The sequence below is a fragment of the Boleophthalmus pectinirostris genome, unplaced genomic scaffold, assembly GCF_026225935.1.
Source record: "Boleophthalmus pectinirostris isolate CB_2022bp ecotype Guang Dong unplaced genomic scaffold, ASM2622593v1 HiC_scaffold_20, whole genome shotgun sequence".
NCBI classification, from domain to species: domain Eukaryota; kingdom Metazoa; phylum Chordata; class Actinopteri; order Gobiiformes; family Gobiidae; genus Boleophthalmus; species Boleophthalmus pectinirostris.
This window is the reverse complement of record NW_026571153.1, coordinates 19,569,891-19,591,113: the sequence shown is the minus strand read 5'-3', so window position 1 is coordinate 19,591,113 and position 21,223 is coordinate 19,569,891. Positions and strand designations below refer to the sequence as shown.

Genomic DNA, 21,223 nt, shown 5'->3' with positions numbered 1-21,223 from the left:
TAGTTGACTAAATGAATCATTAATTGCAGCCCTAATTGAAACAAATCTAAGGTGGATAAGTTTAATGCCCTATGATGGAACATACCAGGCACAGCAGTCACATCTTCATACCCCATAAGTTACAGTTACGTAGTTACACGGTGCACCTGTAAGCCTCTTGGATATTGTACAGTCCTAAAGTCCATCATGTTACAACAAGTGAACTCTAAACTCCAGGGATTATAGTTACAAAAAATGCAGTCTGTAGCGACCTAAAGTTCACTACATTTGTTAAAACTAGATGCTATTTACATCATTGACCACAGGAAGGCGCTATCTGCCCTCCCCTTGCTATTGCTTATAAACTGGGCCATGCTCTATTTAAACTCACTATAGGAGCCTGCTAACATAAAGTGCCCCGACACCAGGACGCATACTACACTATGTTCTTTCAAAATAATATTAGTAGGAAAAGTAAAAAAGTACAGTAGGTGAAAGTACTATTAAAGTAACTGAGTAACTTAGTAACTGGACATAACTAAAACATAACATAATTTATGTTTTAGTATTAATAAACATATGATTTTAAAAAAGCTGTCAAACTGCTAAATAAAAATAATGAATATTGATTTGGGGACACAAAATAAAGTAAAATCAATTTGTAAAAAGCCTTCAAAAGTAATAAGAAATAAACATATAGTGTGGTACTACAACTTTGTAAAGCGAGTTCTTCAAAAAGTACCACTACTACTACTACTAGTACAACTACTACAACTACTACCAGTCATCTCTGACTTTATAAACATATAAACACACATAAATTGCATAGATCGAACAGCATCTTGGTTTAGTTTCCATCTGAGAATGTATTTACTGTACACACTGCAAAAAATGTTTAGCCTTTGTTAAAATGACTTGAATTCAGAGATATTATTTCTTGATTCCAGTTGTTTGGACGTGATTAGCTTTACTTGTTTATTCATCGGTTTCGAGCTCAGGCATCAGGAAGGGGCTGCTTGTCTCAAACCCATGAATATTACCTAGGATAGAATATTAAAGGTGCACTAAGTAGCTTTGTCTGATGGAGGCTTTTCTCCATGAGGATGTTATTGCTTTACATTTTTCACATTATGGAATTTAAATTCTCTATCTTAACAGAGATACAAATGTGACACCATGCAAAAATAATAGACAAGTTTAAAGCAATAACAGCATGGAGGAAGATGAGTAATAACTATTAGAAAAGTTACATAGTTCACCTTTAACTTCATGGCATTTCTTACTGGTTACAAAGTAATTTTGCGTGACATTTGAAATAAAAGTAGGTCATAAGAAGTAATCAAGGCCACTCAAGTAAATCAATTATAGCTGCTTAAATTAAGATTAAAATCCTGAATTCAAACCATTTTAGCTAATCTAAACATGTATTTTTTGCAGTGTAAATTTACCTGTCCTGAATCCCACCATCAGAACTATAGCACGAAGAGAACAGTCTATTTATACAGCTGTGGGGGTGAGAGACAGTCTGAGAAGCAGGTTTCATAAGAACATCACTGAGCACTTATAATGGCCTCAGAAAGAGTTCCCACGCACACTGCAAAATATGGAAAATACATGCAGATTAGCCCCAGATTATTACTTGCTCTTCAGACAAACTATTCATGGATTTCAGCTTCCTGTTATATGCAACTTTTGGGAGCTTTTTTTTCCTGTTCCATAGATATCATGTTTTGTTTTAATCGTTATGGCAACAGTCCTAATTTTTCATTATTGTTTGATATACACACCTCTAAGTTAGCTTTATTGAAATGTATTATGTTAAATTAACTTATATGAGTGTTTAACCTTTTCCTCATTATTATCTTGTATTTCATTGATTCAAGTATGTTTGGGTAATCCTGAATTGTCCTGCATTTTAAGATTGAGTGCTTAGAAAATTCCTGTTTTCACCTACCCCCTATCTCCACCCACAGCCCTGTATTAATTTTGCAGTCTCTTTCTATTAGTACATACATTTAATACATTAATATACCAGAAAAACAACATACAGTATTATGTCTTATGTAAGCCAGTGGAGGTTAAAGGTTTAAGCCAATAAAGGTCCACAATTTAACTTTTCTAGTAGGGTCCCCGTCACTTGCTTGTCTCTGTGCAGCTGTAATTGTTTTGCCGGAATGTTGCACAGCATTAAAACGTATCAAATAAATAGAAAAAACTGTGAATGGCATCACTTTTCAACACATCTGGCTTGTAATTTAGCCTGGTGATGTTGTCTCCACAGAAGTAAATAAGTTATACATTCCTGATAAGGCAACAACATGTCTGCTGCCAACCAGAAAAGTTACATGGTGTACCTTTAAAGGGCCAGTATAAATAGATAAACATTTAACAGTCTCCAAAGACAAAATAAGAAATTATGAATTGGCTCTACAAATTTAGGAAAAAAGACACACAAAAAAATCTGTTATTAGTTAACATTTTGACCATTCCAAGGCCTGGTTAACTCCAATGTAGGTTTGGCTTTTCCAGTATGCATGAGAACCCGATCAACACAGCTTTTTTTGTATATAAATCACCCAAATCATTTGAACTGAAAAAAGGAAAAAACTAAACTGTTCATCTAGCGCTTGTCCAGGGTAGAAGGTAAGACATGATTATGATAGCGGAGAGGGAGAGTGGGAGGAGCAGCAGGAGAAGAAGAGGAGGAGGAAGTGACCGCTTGGATCGTCTGGACTCCATCACGGCGTCTCTGTCTGCGCCCGGACGACAGATGATCAGGGGACGCACCTGTGAGATACTCTCCTGGAAAACACAAGACGAAAGTGAAATGCATTCTTCACTCTGCTGTGTGCTGCCCATATCTAATTAGTAGGAAGATTGATATCGCAGTGGGGGTGTTCTGCATGTATTTGTTTGGCAGAATGTTTAGAAGTTACCATGGTGACAAAAAGCACACATTTGCAAACAAACAAAAAAGGTAAAAAAAAAAAAAAGTAGTTCCAGCTAAGTCAGCTTTTTCTGGTAGACTGTGTGAAAACAAAAATCTGATTCTAAGTCTAATTTGAGTGACAGAGTTTCAGACAGAGCAGTGCCCTCAGTTAACTTCACACCCCCAAGGAATGTTGACGATATCAGATGCAAAGTATCAGGAAGTGTGTGTTAGCTTTACCATCAATGCAAAACTCTGCTCTGGAGAGTTGTAAAGTTGTTTTTAAACTCATCACAGTGACTAATTAGGATGTTCTGAATTCATAAGGTAATTGTGGAATAACTTTGGACCTTTGCAAACGGTTTAAAGTGAACTAGTTCTGTTTTTCCACATTTACTCAGTAAAGTCAGAGTCACTCACCTCCAGGATGGGTCGGCTGTGGGCGGGGCTTAGGCGTAGGTTCCAGCGGTGCGTGCGGTTGCTATGGCCACCGTCGTCTTCGCTCTCGGTCGTGTCCTGACGCGCGATTCTTGGACGCTTCCGACGTCGAGAGCTGATTCGCTGCAGAGACCCGGGCTCCTGCAGTCTGCACCAATCAGAACACAGCCTCAAGAAGCATACTCAACCAATGTGTGTATGACAGCTGTGTATTTAAAGAGAGTATTACAGGTTGGACGATTTCAGCCATGGATTTACCAATCTCTACTGAACTAAAGATAAAATGTAGCTGTTAACTTGATATCCACCACTACATGACATCACAAGGTGGAACAGAGCATTTTGAGCTTTGAAGATTTAGACAGACTAATAACCAGGATTACTCAAACATGTGTGAGTGAAACAAACCTCAACTCTGGGTATGTTTTTGATGAAGTAACAACATTATAACATGGATTAATTCACAAGAGTAAATTTTTTGTAATAAGCTTTAGGTTACGTTTACACTGAAACGAATCAATGCATCACTGTATCGGAAACGATTTGCATCCAGACACGTTGTTTCTGTGTCTGCAAACCTGCCCTATCCGCACAACTTTGTGCATATTTATTTACGTTCTACAGAAACAAAACTTAAAACCGCATGGCTAATTTGCATAAACTAAGCGCTCAAAAAACTGTTCGCTCCTGGTGTCCTGACACTTTCAGCTTATGTCAGACTAAAAGTGGAATATATGTGTGCTTTCTGTGACAGAGGGGTGTTCTGCTATTGGTGAGTCTGTTCTGTGCAAGTAGTTTTAGCTACGCTGTTTCCCGTTTGTCTGTGGTTTGTTTAAACTGTTTTCCGCAATAGCATCACATGACCAGTGTCACAAACCCAGTGAATCAGGAAGACACAAGTCACAGTGACGTGGTTCAATAAGGACGCAACTAGATCTCCTACGAACACTGCATCCACAACGAAAACAACTCGAATACATACTAGTGTGGATGGGACCTTAGACTTGCCTGCTGTCTGTGTCCTCTATATCAGCGTCTGCATCACTGTCGCCCTGAGGATCTGACAAGCCACACTCCTCCTGCAAAAAAATTTACACAAAAAAAACGTTCTAAACAATGTTCTAGTGAAGGTCGTTTAAATTCAAGTGTAGTAAGTAAAACAAGAAAGCACTGTAAAATTAACTGTTTATATTTGTATTAGACAAAAAAGGGTTAAGTTGGAGAAGCCGTAGTTCTAAAAATCAGATGACAACAAAAATATAAAATATAAAATAAAATAAATAATAGAATTGTGAGGCCTAATCTAAACCAAATCGAACAATTTAATCATTATAATATTATCAAAATCTCATCTTTTCTTCTTCCTGTCAAACCTTTCAGTCATGTATTTCATCTGTTGGAAATGATCTCATTTCATCCCTAGTAATTGTATTAATCATCGTAATATCGCAGTATAATAGTTATTAACATGATTACTCAGAAGGTGATGTTCTATTTATCCAAAATAGTCCCCTGTGAATCATCATTAGCTGTTCTGTAGCACCATGTGTCAGAAACAGTCACAATATGTCTGTATTTGAATGTTCCTTCTAATCTAACCACACATGCTTCACCTTCTAATAATACACAATAAGCACACAAATGACTCAAATGTGGTTTTATATTCATTTGTTTTTGGCTATCATCTGTTTAAAGTGCAGATGACAGGTTTTCATGTTTTTACTAATTATTACTTGGTTTGGTGGGACAATGCCTGTGGTAAATCATTGTCATACTTTACATAGTTTTAGTAGTTAAGTCTCAGAAAAATACAGGAAATAGAGGTGTGTTCTACAACAACAACAACAACAACAACAAAAAACTCTACCTAAAGTCCATCAAAAACACAGGGACACTTTATGTGCAGTGAAGGCAGTTTAAGAGCTTTGACCCTTGTTAACATTTTGGTTGCAAGGTTACCTCTGCATATGTAATCAAGTAAAATTATAAACTTCACCAAACAGATAAAAAAAACGATGTTAAATGTTAAATATAATTATATCAACTTATGTTTTATTGAAGTGAGTAGTCTAACCTGTCAAGTACACTTTAAGAAATGCTTGGATCATTTAATAGAGGTCTCATATTAAGGTGCCCTGCTAATCCACAAATAGACCACAGGCAATGTAATAGGCCTGTGTGTTATGGGGCTGGAGAGCGGGCTTAAAGGGACAGTACAACATTTTAAAAAGGACGTCTGTGGAAGTCTTAAGAATGGTTTGGTCTCCATGAAGAAAGGTTTAAACATTCCAGATAAAGCAATAACATCTCCATGGAGAAAAGTATTTGACTTCACCAGAAAAGTTGCACAATGCACTTTTAACTAACTTTTAAATTAGTACTTTTGGAAGTTTCCAATACCATACTTACTCCTGCTTGAGCAATACACTGACAGTCAAAAGACTGGAGTCATTTGATGTTTTTTTCTATATGTTTACTACTTTCTATATTTGATATACATACAGAAGACATCAAATATGTTAAGTAAGATGAATGGGATTATGTAGCAATGAAAAAAGTTAAATAACCCAACTACATTATTTATTCTAAAATGTATTTAGAGTTATTTAACTTTTTTTCTTTACTAAATAATTCCATATATGTTACTTCATATATTTGGTATTTTCTTTATGTATATCAAATGCAGAAAGTATTAAGAAAAAAGAAACAAAAAGCCCAAACTTTTGACTGGTAGCAGGGGAGTTGAAGTGGAACAAAAGAGTTAGTTGAATTTGGATTTGGAATTGGAATCTCTGCCTATTAATTAATTAACATTAGAGCGGGGCTCATATGAGGCTTCTTGCCCCAAATATCTGTCAGTGGGCCTGCTGGTAGGGTATATTGTGCACTGTCTTAGTTTTCTTACTTGAGTAAAGGTTTTGGTCATTCTTCAAGCTTTAGATTTAGTTTGTCTAAAAAGATGATAACATGAATGAAAATTTCCTATTGAGCTGCATTATTTCACAGTACCTCTGTGCCGTATCCCTCCGAGTACCTCGTCATAATTTTTCTGTTTTTTCCACAGTGTTCGCAAAGAAATGTCTCCTGAAAAAGCAAAAAATACAACTTTTACTCCAGAACAAACTCCAACACTAAATATTGAACTTTGATTATATGTGGATTATAGGATTTTTTTTTTTTTTACCAACCACAGAAAAATACCATAAATACACATGTAAGACTTTGTATGGACTTTTTACTTAGGGTACAGTTCTCTGCATTTGACCCATAGTTGGAGGATTTGACCTATGCTGCATGTTTTGGGTTGAAAGACTGCCCAAAGGAAACCCACACACACACACACACACACACACAGGGAGAACATGCAAACTCCACACAGGAGATGAACAATGAACTGTCTTGCTGTGAGGTGAGAGTGCTGCCAGCCACTCGGCCTCCATACTGAACTTTGAACCATGAGATTTTGAGCTGGGACAACCAGGATAAAACCAGAACTAAGCCAGGACTAAACCAGAACTAAACCAGTACTAACCCAGGACTACAACAGGACTAAACCAGGACTTGAACAATATTATAACAGTATTTTTCAAGGGTATTTTCTCCAGGGCCTCTAAGGTGTGGGGACGTGGGTGTCTGAATACAGGACTAAAACAGGACTGAGCCAGGACAAAACCAGGACTAAACCAGGACTTGAACAAACCTCTCCTGCAGCATTTCTCCAGGGCCTCTGAATACAGGACTAAACCAGAACTGAGCCAGGACTTAACCAGAACTTGAACAAACCTCTCCTGTAGTATTTATTCAAAGCCTAGATGTTGTGGTGTTGTGGGCCTCTGAATACAGGACTAAACCAGGACTAATACAGGACTAAACCAGGACTAAGTCAGGACTACAACCGGACTAAACCAGGACTTGAACAAACCTCTCCTGCAGTATTTTTCAAGGGCCTTTTCTCCAGGGCCTCTAAGGTGTGGGGGCGTGGGTCTCTGAATACAGGACTAAAACAGGACTAAGCCAGGACTAAACCAGGACTAAACAAGGACTAAGCCAGGACTAAACCAGGACTAAGCCAGGACTAAGCCAGGACTAAACCAGGACTAGACCAGGACTAAGTCAGGACTACAACCGGACAAACCTTTCCTGCAGCATTTCTCCAGGGCCTCTGAATACAGGACTAAACCAGGACTAAACCAGGACTGAGCCAGGACTAAATCAGGACTAAACCAGGACTAAGTCAGGACTACAACCGGACAAAACCAGGACTTGAACAAACCTCTCCTGCAGTATTTTTCAAGGGCCTTTTCTCCAGGGCCTCTAAGGTGTAGGGGACTGGGTCTCTGAATGCAGGACTAAAACAGGACTGAGCCAGGACTAAACCAGGGCTAAACCAGGACTAAGCCAGGACTAAGCCAGGACTAAGCCAGGACTAAACCAGGACTGAGCCAGGACTAAGTCAGGACTTAACCAGAACTTGAACAAACCTCTCCTGTAGTATTTACTGTATTCAAGGCCTAGGTGGTGTGGCGTTGTGGGCCTCTGAGTACAGGACTAAACCAAGACTAAACCAGGACTAAACCAGGACTTGAACAAACCTCTCCTGCAGCATTTCTCCAGGGCCTCTGTGGTGTGGGGGTGTGGGCCTCTGAATACAGTGTACAGGGGCTGGGGTCACACAGACAGGCCCCCTCCACCCCTCCACAGCCAGCACCCATCTGAAACAACCACACACAACTCACATTAAGGTCGACGCAAAAACTTTCTTACAATTTTCCAACATCTCATTAATTGTAATAACTATAGTGGAGGAATTCTTTGGTTTTTCAGTTTAAATCCACAAACAAATCATATAATTATTTGTCTTAGATCTGGAACCACATTTTTTTCACGTAAAGTTCACCCCTCCTCGTCTCCATGGAGATACTGTTGCTTTGGCTGGGATGTTCACCAGTACAGCTAAAGCTAAAATCTCTGTGAAAACTAGCAGGTGGCAGATCCCCCTCCAGTAAAGCTCCATAATGTAACTTTAGATCATTTCCATGTTTTTATTATAACCAAGGTCCTATATTAAACAAAACTCTGATCTTATGTTATACTGTACTTTCCTTTTCCAAAACATACCTGTTGTATTTTGAGTTTTCTATCACAAAGCTCAAAATCCTCTGTTCCACCTTGTGATGTCATGAAGCTGTAGATTTTATTTCTTTTTTTTTTTACATTTTGTTCAGTAGACATTGTCAATCCCAGGGCAGAAATTATCCAAATGTTTCTATTGAAGGTGTGTGCAGTTTAAAAACATAACGGAGCGCTTCCTGTTTTACCATGTGACATCACAAGGTGGAACAGAGTGTTTTCTGTTTGAGAGAGGAACTCAAGAAATAAGCAGTTTGTGCGTTACACTTGTGTGAATGAAACAAAACACAACTCTGGGTATGTTTGTGATGAGGAAACATTACAACGATCAGAAAATAGAGTAATATGGGCCTTTTAATGTAGCTCTAACGTTCTAGCTCTAATGTTCTCTATTGTATATTCTATTTTTGCTTCTCCTCCATTTGACACTGATGATGATGCATTACTTCCACCATGAGATCACATTGTCACTGGATTCTATAGGTTGTGCTTTTCCAAGGTGAGGTGTTTGCGTAGATATTGAACTATACAGTATGACTCATATAGTTCAGGTATATTTAAGATGAAGATGATTACATAAAGGCTCAGGGACAAAGATAAACAATAGGCAATAATCATGATGACTGATTTCACTGTCCATTCACACTGTGTTAGTCACTCCTGCAGCAGGCACAGCCTTGGAGGAGAAATCGTGTTGCATTGTACCTATGTCTTCAACCTGCAATATGCAGTAACTGTGTGTAATAATGAAGTGGTATTTATTGTGAGAAATGATCATGGTCACATTTTTATACAGTGTTTTTCCATCTTCAAGGCACTCAATGCACTTTACATGAAGGAACCACTCACCCATTTGCACACATACATTTATACACCTGCCTGATCAGCCAGTCCCTTCTACATTCTGTTTGAGTCCAGAAGGGTCTGGAACCGGACCACAGAGCGTGAAAAACCACTGTCCTAACTTAAGACGATCCAACCACTGCTGCTCATTTAGAACACGTCTCCTTTTGAAAATATATACAGGTAACCTCTCTGACTGGTTACATCACCTGTCAATCACACCCTCTGCTTCAGATCCACTCATCTTTGTAAAGTTTTGTCAAAAAGTGTGATTCTGGTTGGCTTATTCATGTTTTAATAGTGGAAATATGTTCAAAGTTCAAATGTTGCATGTGTGGAGTAACCTAACACTATTTGTCCAAATATTTTGCATTGGTAAACACAAGATTATCGGGGCATAAGATTGTCACAAATTTAGATTTTAAACCAGTGAGTTACAAGAACAAAATAAGGGTTTAAAGGGTATATTATTACGCTATTTTCTGAACTATATTATGATGTTTCCTCATCACATTTGGATAATTTCAGACCTGGAATTTCCATTATTAGGACTCAAACATGTGTGAATGAACCAAAACACAATTCCAGGTATGTTTTTGAGAAAGTAACAACATTCTAACATATCTTAAAGCTCACACGAGTCAATTTTGTGTAATATAGAACCTTCAAACGATATCATCAAATCAGATTACTTGATGAAATCTGCAGTAAACTAATGTTGCATGATGTTTCAATATAATTATCTACTTAAAAGTTATTGCAATAACCTTAAATTTCTATTATAAATAGTCATAGCAACACCTCACCTCATAGTCATTGTCTGACGTGTCTCCAGAAGAAAATAAACCACGTGAGTCCGATTCCCGCCTCAGCATGACCCCTGACCTCTCCATGACCCCCGACCTCTCACGCACTCACACACCTGTAACAAACACAAGGCACAGATCAGGTAAGGCTGTTCTCCAGGCTGCTCTTCGTGCTTTTTTAGTGTTCTCATCATAGACAATATATATCATATCGTTTAATGTGATGATACAGTATCAATATTGTGGGCTCCTGTGTTGATATATCTCCAAGAGTATTTTTTAGTATATTTTACTAAATAACAGAGCTACAGTTTTGTTGCTTGTTTAGTGGAAGGAAACTTGTTTATGCGACACATTTGACATTTCCACTGTTTTGATGATTAAAATGTTTGTGTTTCATGTGAACTTTACACAAGAAGTGGTTTAACAAAGACTTTTAGTATTACAGCCATGATTTAGCCTTTTTTTTTTACTGAACTGTATTGAATTGATTTGAAATATATCATACTGAATAGCATTGAATCGTAAGCTCACTGTATCGACATACTGTTTGTATCATATCGTGGCCTATGTATCAAGGTATGTATCGTATCGGCAACTTCTGAATGATACCCAACCCTATTTGAATCTGATATTTTGATTGTATAAATTTTTATTATTGAAATCTTAATGCCTGATATTTGATATTTAATAAGGGCAAGGCAATAGAGACAAATGTCATAAATTATTATAATATATTACAATATATAGGCACATTAGGTATGAATAAAATAAAGCCTCACATTTTAGTAAACACACACAAGAAAATGTGCTCAAAATGTATGGCCTTTTCAATCTTATTACATTAAAGGTGCACTATTGAGGGTGCAGCACCTGCTTGTCTCCATGGAGATGGTATTACTTTGCATTAAGGTTCCACAGTATTACATTAAAAGTATATATTTTCATGGAGACAAGCAGATAACACCACCAGACCAAGTGACAGGTCAGATCTGTGAGGCAAGTATGCTCACGGTAAGAATACATGTTTCTCAAGGTATTTAATAGGCCTGAGCAATAAACACACCAACCAGTCCCCCTACCGGAAAAGTTACACAGTGTACCTTTAATTTAGCCAACATATAATTTCTAGACAGACACTGTACAAGGATAGCAATCATGTCTGAATTGCATTATACAGCAAAGGAAATGTATAGCCTCCCAAATTAATCAATATAAATCAATATATGAAACTAAACCAGGACCAAACCAAGTCTACATTAGAACTAAACTGGACTCAAACCAGGACCAAACCAGGACATGTCTGAAAGTATCCCAATTTGGTTCAATTTGTTTTCCATAATATCAGTTTTTTCTTCACCAATCACGAGGCTTTGAACTTGTCTTGTCCAGTCCACTTTACGTGATAAAGGTGTTTTATTTTAACGCGAATTTTTATATTATACGTCTCTTCTTTATGCACAGACGAATCCCAGACGTATCACCACAATAATCCGTGTAGCGAAGTCGTATATATTAACAAAACCTGGGTCTAAAACATCATTACGTCCGCACCACTCGCCACGTTACGTAAGCCCAGGGCATCCGACGGAACTTGTGACATTACGAGAGGATGAGCATGAATGACGGTGCTGCTGATTCATATTTTCACCGATAAAAAAGTGTAACGATTTTGCAGGATGGTCGGGGAATAGAAACCGAAACAACGTACCTCAAACGCATCCCGTCCGAACGTGTAAAATGCGTGTAAAAAGCGTCGTAAAGGTGACGTTTTTCGCACTGATGGACATTGTTGTGATGGTGGTGGATGTGGGGCATCGTAGCAGCAGCGGATCCGCGGCGGCGAGACGTGAACGAGCGCGACCAGAGACTGCGCGGGCACGAGCAGAGACAGAGAGGAGGCGGGAGCGCGCGGCCGGACCAGACGCGCGTCCACGGAATTGAAGAATGAAAGAGAGACTTCCGTTTGAGAGTGTCAAAATAAAGGAGTATAACTTTTCAAATAATATCAAAACTGTGCTTGAAAATACACGAGTCATTACACCAGACACCCAGATTTGCAGCACAATAACTGTAAACATAAAGGTGCACTACAGTATACCACCCACAGTATACATTATCTCCACAAAGATGTTATCAAATTTCCACAGTATGACATTAAACTATCTTTTACTATCATTTAGCATATATTGGCATGTACGCAATTTTTATCGACATCATCTTTAAAATGTTATTGTTTTATTATGTAACAGCTTTTTTTTTTTTTTTTTGGACATGTGAGAATTATTCTCTGTGTTTTTAATGTTTCATTCATGTTAATTCACCATGCAATATGGAAGCTGTGTAATGTCCTTTGACATGTGTCATAAAGAGAAGTCAATGTCTGAATTTTAAAGTGTCAATGAGGTTGGCACGTGTTATGATGGACTTTGTGATGTATATGAGACATAAACGGGGAGTGTCTGATCTCTGTAACATATGCCAATCTATGATAACACTGTCTGGGTCAACATTACTGTGAATTTCCTGCAAAAAACAGTTATACCCTCAGTCAATTTTTTTTTTTTTTTTTGGGGGGGGAAATCATGTAAATTAACTGAGACCTGTACCTACTGGAGCCAATAAAGAGACATGTCTGTGAACTACTTTAACTCTTATGGACTCTCTTTTAAGACTCTTTTCAGGCCGCCTCCAGGAGAAGCTGACAGACATTACATAATCTTCCATTCATTTTCTGGAGGCTGACCCCAATAATCATACAGTGCCGATCCTACACAGATGGGCACCCTGGGCAAGACCCCCTCCTGGGTCTCCCCCCCGACCGAAAACCAGTGAGGACTGGGGGTGGGGGTGGTGACTGCCCCTGTAACCACAGTGAACTTATTTTAACCCGGATCTAAACTATAGTAATAAAGGATTTGCTTCATGGGGATCTGAATTTTGCTCCATAATACAAAATGAATGTGTACAGATTTTAGTCCCCAATGTGATGAATACCTGCTCACACAAAATACAAAATTCACATTATACTGAAGCAGCTCTCAACACTGTATGCATTTTTTATTTTTTTATTATTTTTTTTTAACCAGAGACACACAAACAAAGAATGTTTAGCAATAATAATTTCAAACTCATCTCTTTTGAAGCATCCTTGGGGACTTGTGTTGCTGCCTGTGCCTGATAAGAGTCATTACGGAGGGGCCAGAGAGGAGGAGGAGAGAGAGAGAGACTGCACTGACCACTGCAGCACGTCCACACGCTAAATAACCCATGACCAGGAAACTTTGAACAGCGCTGGAGGCTCTGGCTGTGTTTTGGTCTTTTTAGTGAGATTCGAAATGAACTTATTTATGTGTTTGCTCTCAGCTGATTAAAATTTATAAGGCAGGTATTCAGGTCTTTCTAATTATTACTTATTATTTAAAGTTAAGTGGGATAGTACTTGTGGTAAATATTTATCACAGTTTTACATCAGTTATGTGGCAGTTTGTGGGGGAAAAGAAATAAGAAAAGTACAAAAATACAGCAAAGGAATCAACACGGAAATTCTATCCAAAATTCCTGAACTCTACACACTCTGATTTAGCAAAATAAATAAAAGCGTTGTTATTTTATTTATTGGTTGAATTATAACTGTCGTGCAATTTCCAGCTTGCTTGGTAACCGTTGCTGCCCATGTCCAACCAGAAAGTAAAATTATAGCTAAACTCCACAAAAAAATAGGCAAGATGTTTGAAATAATTATGTTTAATGTGTTCAAAATAGAGGAAGTTTCAGATTTTCAGACAGATACAGCACTGTAAACCCAAGCCCCAATACAAACAAGAGATGCTACTTTGATAAGGTAATGTAATGAAGGAAAGGGCGCGACCAAGATTAACAAATGGACAAATCAACAAATGTCTCAACTGTGCAGTGTTCTACAATCAGAAGACGAAGAAGGCTGCAACAACTATTTTTGGCCTAGAAAAGGACAGTAGATTTGAATGCAGGACAATTACAGGTTTGGTAGTGGCAGTGCAAAGAAAATAAATAGTTTGAACGTGTGATCTCGGCATTTTTGTGGTTGCCAAAGAAACGGAGAAGAGATTCCATGGAACATTTCTGAGATGACAGCAGCGAAGAAGGAAGATCTGAGATTTTTGTGCAAATTTTTACTGCATACCAAGGATTAAACTTAATGAATGCCAAGCTGGAGAGAATTTTAAAGAAGAAAATGAAAATTGATAGGTAAAATTTGAGAACAAGGTGAAGATTTAGAAAGATATGTATGTAAGTTATGACTTTACTTGACCAAAAGAAAAAAGAAAAAAAATCTAAAATCAACCAAGCATCAACAAAGAAAAACACTTCAAGAATAATTTTTGGTTTGGGTGTTACCCAATTTTGTGAGAGAATATTACTGCTCAAAATATTAAATTAAGGTTCCCTTTTGTTTGGAAATAGCTTGACTAAGAAGCTTTTTATTGTAATCTCAAAACTGCATATTGAAATTAAGGTAAATTTTGGACATTTTTAAAAGCAAGATATTAAAAATTGCAAGTGAAATTTGAAAACAGATGGTGATGATTCAAGGCAATTGTTGTGTTCCAAAGATGACTTGATAGGACAAAGGAAATTGATCAAGAAAACTATTTCAAAGCTGAACCAAGAGACAAGGACATTTTTGGACATTTTTAGATTTTTTTTTAACAAAATATTTGTTGTTGTGTCTTCCATCAGACCCTGAAAATCATAGGTTGCATTTTGAAGTACAGAGTATACTTTAAGACAATGAAGGAATCAGACCAAACCAGAGACTTGAACTTAAGCTGGGATTTTGAGCAGACTGTGGACTTCCTCCGTCCGTCTGTGCATCTCCGTCTGAACGCTCTGGACTTCACCGACCTGTGGGATGAAGAGGACAGCACCGAAGAGGAGAGCTGCCCACCGGTCAGTCTACTATCAAAACAGTTAAAACTCCTATATTACACAAAACTGGCTCTTGTGTGCTTTATGTCATGTTAGAATGGTGTTACCTCCTCACAAACATACATGTAGTTTTGTGTCATTCACACATTTGAGTAACTATTTATTATTAGTCTGTTTATATCTCCAAAGCTCAAAATGCTCTGTTCCACCGTCTTCAAGTTAACGGCTACTTTTTTCTGTTGTGTAGAGATTGTCAATTTAAGAGCTGAAATGTTTACAAATTATGCTAGTTAAATGGTATGGAGTTAATAAACACAGTGGAGAACTTCCTGTATTATGACAAGACATCACAAGGTGAAACAGAGAAGAACTAAACATTTGTATGAAACAAAACACAACATTATATTAAGTTGTATTTTGCAATTTGATAACTGCAACTTTCTAACTTGCAGATGTCTTAACAATAAACAATTTCCCAATGCATGTCATTCTAACTCATAATTTATTTTTGCAGTGCGATACTTCCAGAGGGCTCTCACTTCCCACTCCTCCACCACCTCCTCCTCCTCTGCCCCCTCCCGTCCCTGTCCCATCCTTGGATAAGGGAAACACCCTAAAGTTACACTGGAGGGCGCTGCAGAGTCCTCCCCGCCCTGCCCAGACTCACACGCTTTGGGGCGGAGACCATATGGGCGGGACTAGAGCCGGTGCAGGTGGACACCAACAGACTGGAGTATCTGTTTGAGAGCAAAAGGGGCGGGGCCAGCTTCAGTGTCACTTGTGCACAGAAGGTCAGATAATCAGAATCTGTCCATCAGATGATTGAAAACAATGAACATGTTTACAGTTTCCTCTTTTTTTAGCGACAACACATCTCACGGTAAACATAGACTGCAGTTGTTTAAGATAGCCAGGTTATAAGCTTGGATCTATTGTGATGGAATCAGAGTGAGATGCAGAAAGAAAAGATAATTGTTTTTTGTTTTGTTTGATGAATAAGCAACAAAAACAAAGCAAGAAATCAGACTAACTGTCATCTATACAGGTGTTCATGGTTCTGTTTAGGTGCCTATAATGAGTTAAGTTAACGACTGTGTTAAACAAAGTGCAGATTAAAATCTAACTTGAGTAACTTCAGACACTTCAGGACTTCAGACAGAGCAGTGCCTCCAGTTAGCATCATACACCCACATTATTATAAAAATGATGCACTGAATGTATGTTAGCACCTTTCAAAATGCCCAAAGTGCTTTACATTATATTATTCATTCACGCCACACTTGGTGATGGTTTGCTATTATTGCAGCCACAGCTGCCCTGGGGCAGAGTGACAGAAGCAAGGCTGCCAGTCTGCGTTACGATCACTATCAGCAACAAGGTCCCAGTGCTGCTTGCACAGTTGTATTTGTTTAAACACAGTGTTTTTGTGTCCTCAGAAGCAGCCGTGCGTGTGCGTTCTGGGGGTGAAACGTTCAAACATCGTGACCATCGCTCTGAGCAGTCTGCCCCCTCCTCGCCTCCTGCCGCCCGCCATCTACAGCATGGACAACAGCGTACTGGACCGCGAGGACTTACAGGTAACAGAGCTTAATATGAAGGGATGCACAATGTCTTCGTGTCATTGGGCAAGACACTTCACCCACTGATGAGGGAACACTACTATAATGTGGTTCATGATCATAAAAGTTGATTTTAAATAACACGTCCTATTCAAATGTCTGGACACACAATTATTTTTGTGGTGGAACTGATGCTTCAGCTTGGTAACCTTCACTCCTGTCCCAGCGTCTCCAGAGCATTGTGCCCACAGAGGAGGAGATGTGTCTGATAAAAGAGGCCCAGGCCCGGACCCCCCTGTGCCCCTTGGCTCCGGCTGAGCAGTGCCTCCTCACCCTGGGGGAGCTGCCTCACCTCAACACCAGGCTCCAGCTCTGGGCCTTTGCTCTCGACTACGACTCCATGGAGAGAGTAAATCCCAACACAACTAAAGTAACATAAAGATGATGTACCCAATTTCTCGAGTTGTCCAACCAGATGTGTGGCGTGTTCTTACTCAATTTACTCAAGTACATTTATTTTGCGATCTTTTAAATTGCAGTAGTTTTCAAATGGTGCTCCTACTAACTCACTTCACACTTAAACACAACAGTTTTGTTTATACTACAAGTGACAAAGCTGTATCTTGACAATATCAAATTATTTGAAACTTGCACTGACACATCAAATGCAATTTTGTGTTTGATTGATGATTGATTTATTTGCTATTATTTATGTATGAGATGATGAGGTACATCACTCACATAGAGATACACATCGAGTTTAAAAGGAAATTAAAAAGTCATTATTAACAAGCATTTGTTATGTTTTAAAGCATTTTGAAACTGACATTGTGAAACTTCTGTACACATTACTCATTACATTACTACTCTTGCTTGATTAACAAGTTTCCTCAAATATTTTTGTACTTTTTATTCACCACTCTTTTATCTATTTGTTTAGCCACTGAAACAAGCAAACATGTATATCATTTATTTTATGTAAACAGGAAATCGCAGAGCCTCTTTTTCACCTGAAACTGGCCATGGAGCAGCTGTCGGGCAGCGCCACCTTCAGATGCCTGGCCACTGTCTTGGCCATCGGGAATTTCCTCAACGGATGCAAAGTGAGTGTGCGGTTTGAATAGAAGATAATATTTGCAGTTTGTTTGCTCACCTGTTATACTTTCTAAATCAGTCCTTTATGGTCAAATTGTATTAAAATAAAACTCAGATTTAAGTTTAACAAACAGAACTTCAGACAGAGCAGTGCCTACGGTTAGCATCAGACCCCCAGAGAATGGTGACAACATTAGCTGCAAAATATAAATACAATGGCACAACAAAACAGGGAGCAGAACATGGGGACTAGTGTAAGGTCCATTGTACCAAATTATAGTTTTAGTTTATGCACCTTCTTTGCCACAAGATGGCGCCACTTCACTCTAATAAACTGATTCTTAAAATGAGAAGATACTCAAGACACAGTTTTTTGCAAGTTGGGGTAAGTATATTTTTTGTTGCTATTTATTTATTTGTATATTAAAAGAATCCATTTAGTATAGTATAGGACCTTTAAAGACAAGTTGACACTAGTTCAGATTCTGGTCCTGTCTCTTCCTCCAGGCACGAGGCTTTGAACTGAGTTACTTGGGGAAACTGTCTCAGGTCAGAGACACTCACTCCCGACAGCCGCTCCTCCATCACGTCTGCTCCCTCCTCACCCAGATTTACCCACAATCCTCGGACTTCTTCTCTGACATCACCTCAGTAACCAGAGCAGGAAAGGTCAGTACTTTGCCCTTGTTCATGTCTTGTACTGTATCATGTCAAGATTAATACATGTTTAGAAGTTTTCATTTAAAGGGGCATTGTGTAACTTTTCTGGTAAAGGATACACTTAGTTTTTTAAATTTTCAAGATTTTACCGCTTTTTCAAGTTTTGAATCCTCCATCAAACTTGCCATTAAACCTTTCTTTCTATTTTAATACCATACTGTGGAACTTTACGGGCAAAATAAGAACATCCATAGACAAGTAGATATATATATATATATATATATATATATATATATATATATATATATATATATATATATATATATATATATATATATATATATATATATATATATTTGCTGATGTAAAATGAATTCAAATAAAAGATAGTTTCTACTTTCTCATTCTAAAGTGTGATTACTCGCTGGTCCAGTCCAACCTCACTCAGCTGGAGGCTCTGTGCAAAGCCTCATGGGAGCAGCTGAAGGTGCTGGACAAGGCCGATGAGAAGAGGAGGAAAGAGGGGAGAGGAGAGAGGAGGAGGAGCCATGAAGAGCATTCCACAGATGGAGCGATGCGACGAAGACTGCCCAAGTTTCTTAAAGAGTGTGAGGAGAGGCTGAAGGTTCTGAGAGCTGTGCACCGCAGGGTCATCAACAGGTAACTGTAGGTTTAAGGTCATGTGTTTGAGTGTTAAATTGACCATAAACATGCAGGAATTCCAGGGTGAGTTTTAGTTACAAGACCAAATGTGTTTCTAAAAGATAAACTAATCACTATTTTAATTTAATCAATCATAATCAATATTTTCCTGTGGCGGTCTGGTCTCAGGTCAAAATCACATTAATTTACACAAAGACAGATTGAGAGAAATCTTTCCACAATCTGAATTTCTATCACAAGACCATGATATTTACATCAGCACTGGCACACATACAGCCACAGACAGGAGTGATGATTATGTCAACATTTTAAGTTACAAAAACACTTAGGTCAAAATCTTCATTGAGACCTTTTTGAGCAAGAGTCCCCAGAGTGAATATCTAGAATGCCTTTCTTTTTAAAGGAGTGGAGTTCACATCACCACTTCGACTAGGTTGTTTTATTTGTTTAACGCCCATGTATGCATAAATAAAAAGAGAGGCATCCTGGATATATACTGTAGTCACATGGTAGGTCAAGTGATCAAACCTGGGTTTATTTATAACATGTGTGGTACTTAATCTTTCATGTCTGAAGAATGGCTTGGCCCGAAACGTCACATTGTGGTGTCATTGAAATTAAAATTTGAGACCTTCAAAGCACAGGGTCATCAAGAGGTGGAAAGGGTTGTTTCTATACGGGTCAAGACAAAAATTCCATAAGATTTTGACATAATTTTGAAGTAAATTGTTCAGTTAAGTTCACATGTTTTGCCATCCTCTTTTTTATTGTAGTGTATATATTTATTTTGTTTCTTTCTTTATTTCACATTGTCACACTGCTTTTTTAAACTGCAGCTTCTCCTTTGGCGTCATTGTTCTTTTTATCTAGGACAAATGTAAACACGGGGGTGATACCATTTTTTTCCCATCACTTTTATCTTGCTTTTATGGAGTTTCAGCAAAAATATGGCACTGACAAAAATTACAGTAAAATATTTTAGTGGTTTAGATTAACAGTGGAGTCTCTGAGTGTGCATGTCTCTCCTCTGTGTGTGTGTCTGCAGGTTTCACTCGTTCCTGTTGTTTTTGGGCTACTCTCGATCTATGGTCCGGGACACGAGAGCAGAGGATTTCTGCAAAACTATCAGTGACTTCTCACTGGAGTACAGAGCCACACGTCAGACCATCCTCCAGCAGAGAGAGAAGGAGAGGGAGAGAGAGAGGGAGAGACAGAGGGAAAGAGAGGGGGAGAAAGAGAGAGGGAGAGAGGGGAGGGAAGAAATCAGCTCACGGAACAGCAGTGCAAAGAGGGAGAGGAGGAACCGATTTCTATCAAACACACAGGTAAACTAAATTTCATATGATTAGAAAACAATATTTAAACTTCAAACCCAGTTGCATACCTCTTACAGCCTCAGTCAGGGCAGTTTGAAGAGAGGAAACCGATAACATAATTGTAACAAATTGTGCTGCCTTTACTATAAACTACATTTACTCATAAGAATAAAGTCTAATACTCCACCTTTGGACTGATATAAGGCTGTGAAATCATCTGAAAAAGGGAATAGCTCAATCTATAGTTGACTTTTCTGTTTCTCTGCAGGACTGTGAGGAGCAGTGTAAACTGGAGGAGATCCTAAAAACTGCAGAATCTTTGTACCGTCTGGACGTGACTCTGCCCCGAAACAGACGCCGGAAAAATGATGGACAAGGTGAGGAAATCTGGACTATGAGTTCTATAATGGATTCTGTATTTTATTTTAATGAGACTAAAACAAACTTTATTCACTTTGTAGGTCCATTCTCAGGAAAATTCAAGTGGTGAAAAAAACACTGACTGACTGTTATGTTATATTTATTACACATAAATGTTTATTTCATTTCATTTTTTATTATTTTAGTATAAATTACAATGCACAAATTCAACATGAAGAAATCAAATGCAAATTTTAATATTATTTGTCTTCAGAATTACATTTTCTTTTGCAATAAACATTTAACTACACATGCTCATTTCTTTATTTAAGCATACATTTTACTGTTTACTAATAATGTTGGTTGAGTATTGCTTGAAACATTTTGTGGTTTCACTTTTATAATATTTTCAAAGAACACATCAATGTTTTTTATAACTCACAGTCATAAATGTTTTTGCAGACTTTTGACACCAGCAGTCACAATAAATCTAATGATGATGTATGCTCTTTCTCTAACATCAGTGTTTGGTGC

General features: G+C 38.1%; 2 protein-coding genes across 2 annotated transcripts; one reads left to right on the top strand and one right to left on the bottom strand.

Moving 5' to 3' along the window:
- Positions 1–1,975: 1,975 nt before the first annotated feature.
- On the bottom strand, positions 1,976–12,038 carry si:ch211-63p21.1 (uncharacterized). The gene is made up of 7 exons (XM_055156452.1): positions 11,837–12,038; positions 10,126–10,241; positions 7,939–8,058; positions 6,356–6,430; positions 4,355–4,425; positions 3,329–3,494; positions 1,976–2,781 (listed from the first exon to the last, which is right to left on the bottom strand). The coding sequence occupies exons 2-7, from the start codon at positions 10,210–10,212 to the stop codon at positions 2,596–2,598; spliced, it is 705 nt and encodes a 234-aa protein (XP_055012427.1). The 5' UTR covers positions 10,213–10,241; positions 11,837–12,038; the 3' UTR covers positions 1,976–2,595.
- A 3,630-nt stretch (positions 12,039–15,668) lies between these two features.
- si:ch211-63p21.2 (FH1/FH2 domain-containing protein 1) lies at positions 15,669–20,993 on the top strand. Its single transcript, XM_055156450.1, has 9 exons — positions 15,669–15,827; positions 16,473–16,613; positions 16,822–17,004; positions 17,582–17,698; positions 18,198–18,359; positions 18,763–19,010; positions 20,059–20,338; positions 20,598–20,706; positions 20,791–20,993. The coding sequence occupies exons 2-9, from the start codon at positions 16,578–16,580 to the stop codon at positions 20,817–20,819; spliced, it is 1,164 nt and encodes a 387-aa protein (XP_055012425.1). The 5' UTR covers positions 15,669–15,827; positions 16,473–16,577; the 3' UTR covers positions 20,820–20,993.
- Positions 20,994–21,223: the final 230 nt, after the last annotated feature.

What these genes read in the sequence shown, in the direction of transcription:
- si:ch211-63p21.1 (XM_055156452.1), bottom strand. Translation starts at nt 10,212, where the DNA reads ATGGAGAGGTCAGGGGTCATGCTGAGGCGGGAATCGGACTCACGTGGT. An exon ending in CGTCAGACAATGACTATGAG is followed by an intron (nt 8,059 to 10,125) that starts GTGAGGTGTTGC and finishes TGGTTGTTTCAG; the next exon opens with ATGGGTGCTGGCTGTGGAGG. An exon ending in ATAGAGGACACAGACAGCAG is followed by an intron (nt 3,495 to 4,354) that starts GCAAGTCTAAGG and finishes TGATTGGTGCAG; the next exon opens with ACTGCAGGAGCCCGGGTCTC.
- si:ch211-63p21.2 (XM_055156450.1), top strand. Translation starts at nt 16,578, where the DNA reads ATGGACAACAGCGTACTGGACCGCGAGGACTTACAG. An exon ending in TGGACCGCGAGGACTTACAG is followed by an intron (nt 16,614 to 16,821) that starts GTAACAGAGCTT and finishes CTCCTGTCCCAG; the next exon opens with CGTCTCCAGAGCATTGTGCC. An exon ending in CAGTAACCAGAGCAGGAAAG is followed by an intron (nt 18,360 to 18,762) that starts GTCAGTACTTTG and finishes CTCATTCTAAAG; the next exon opens with TGTGATTACTCGCTGGTCCA.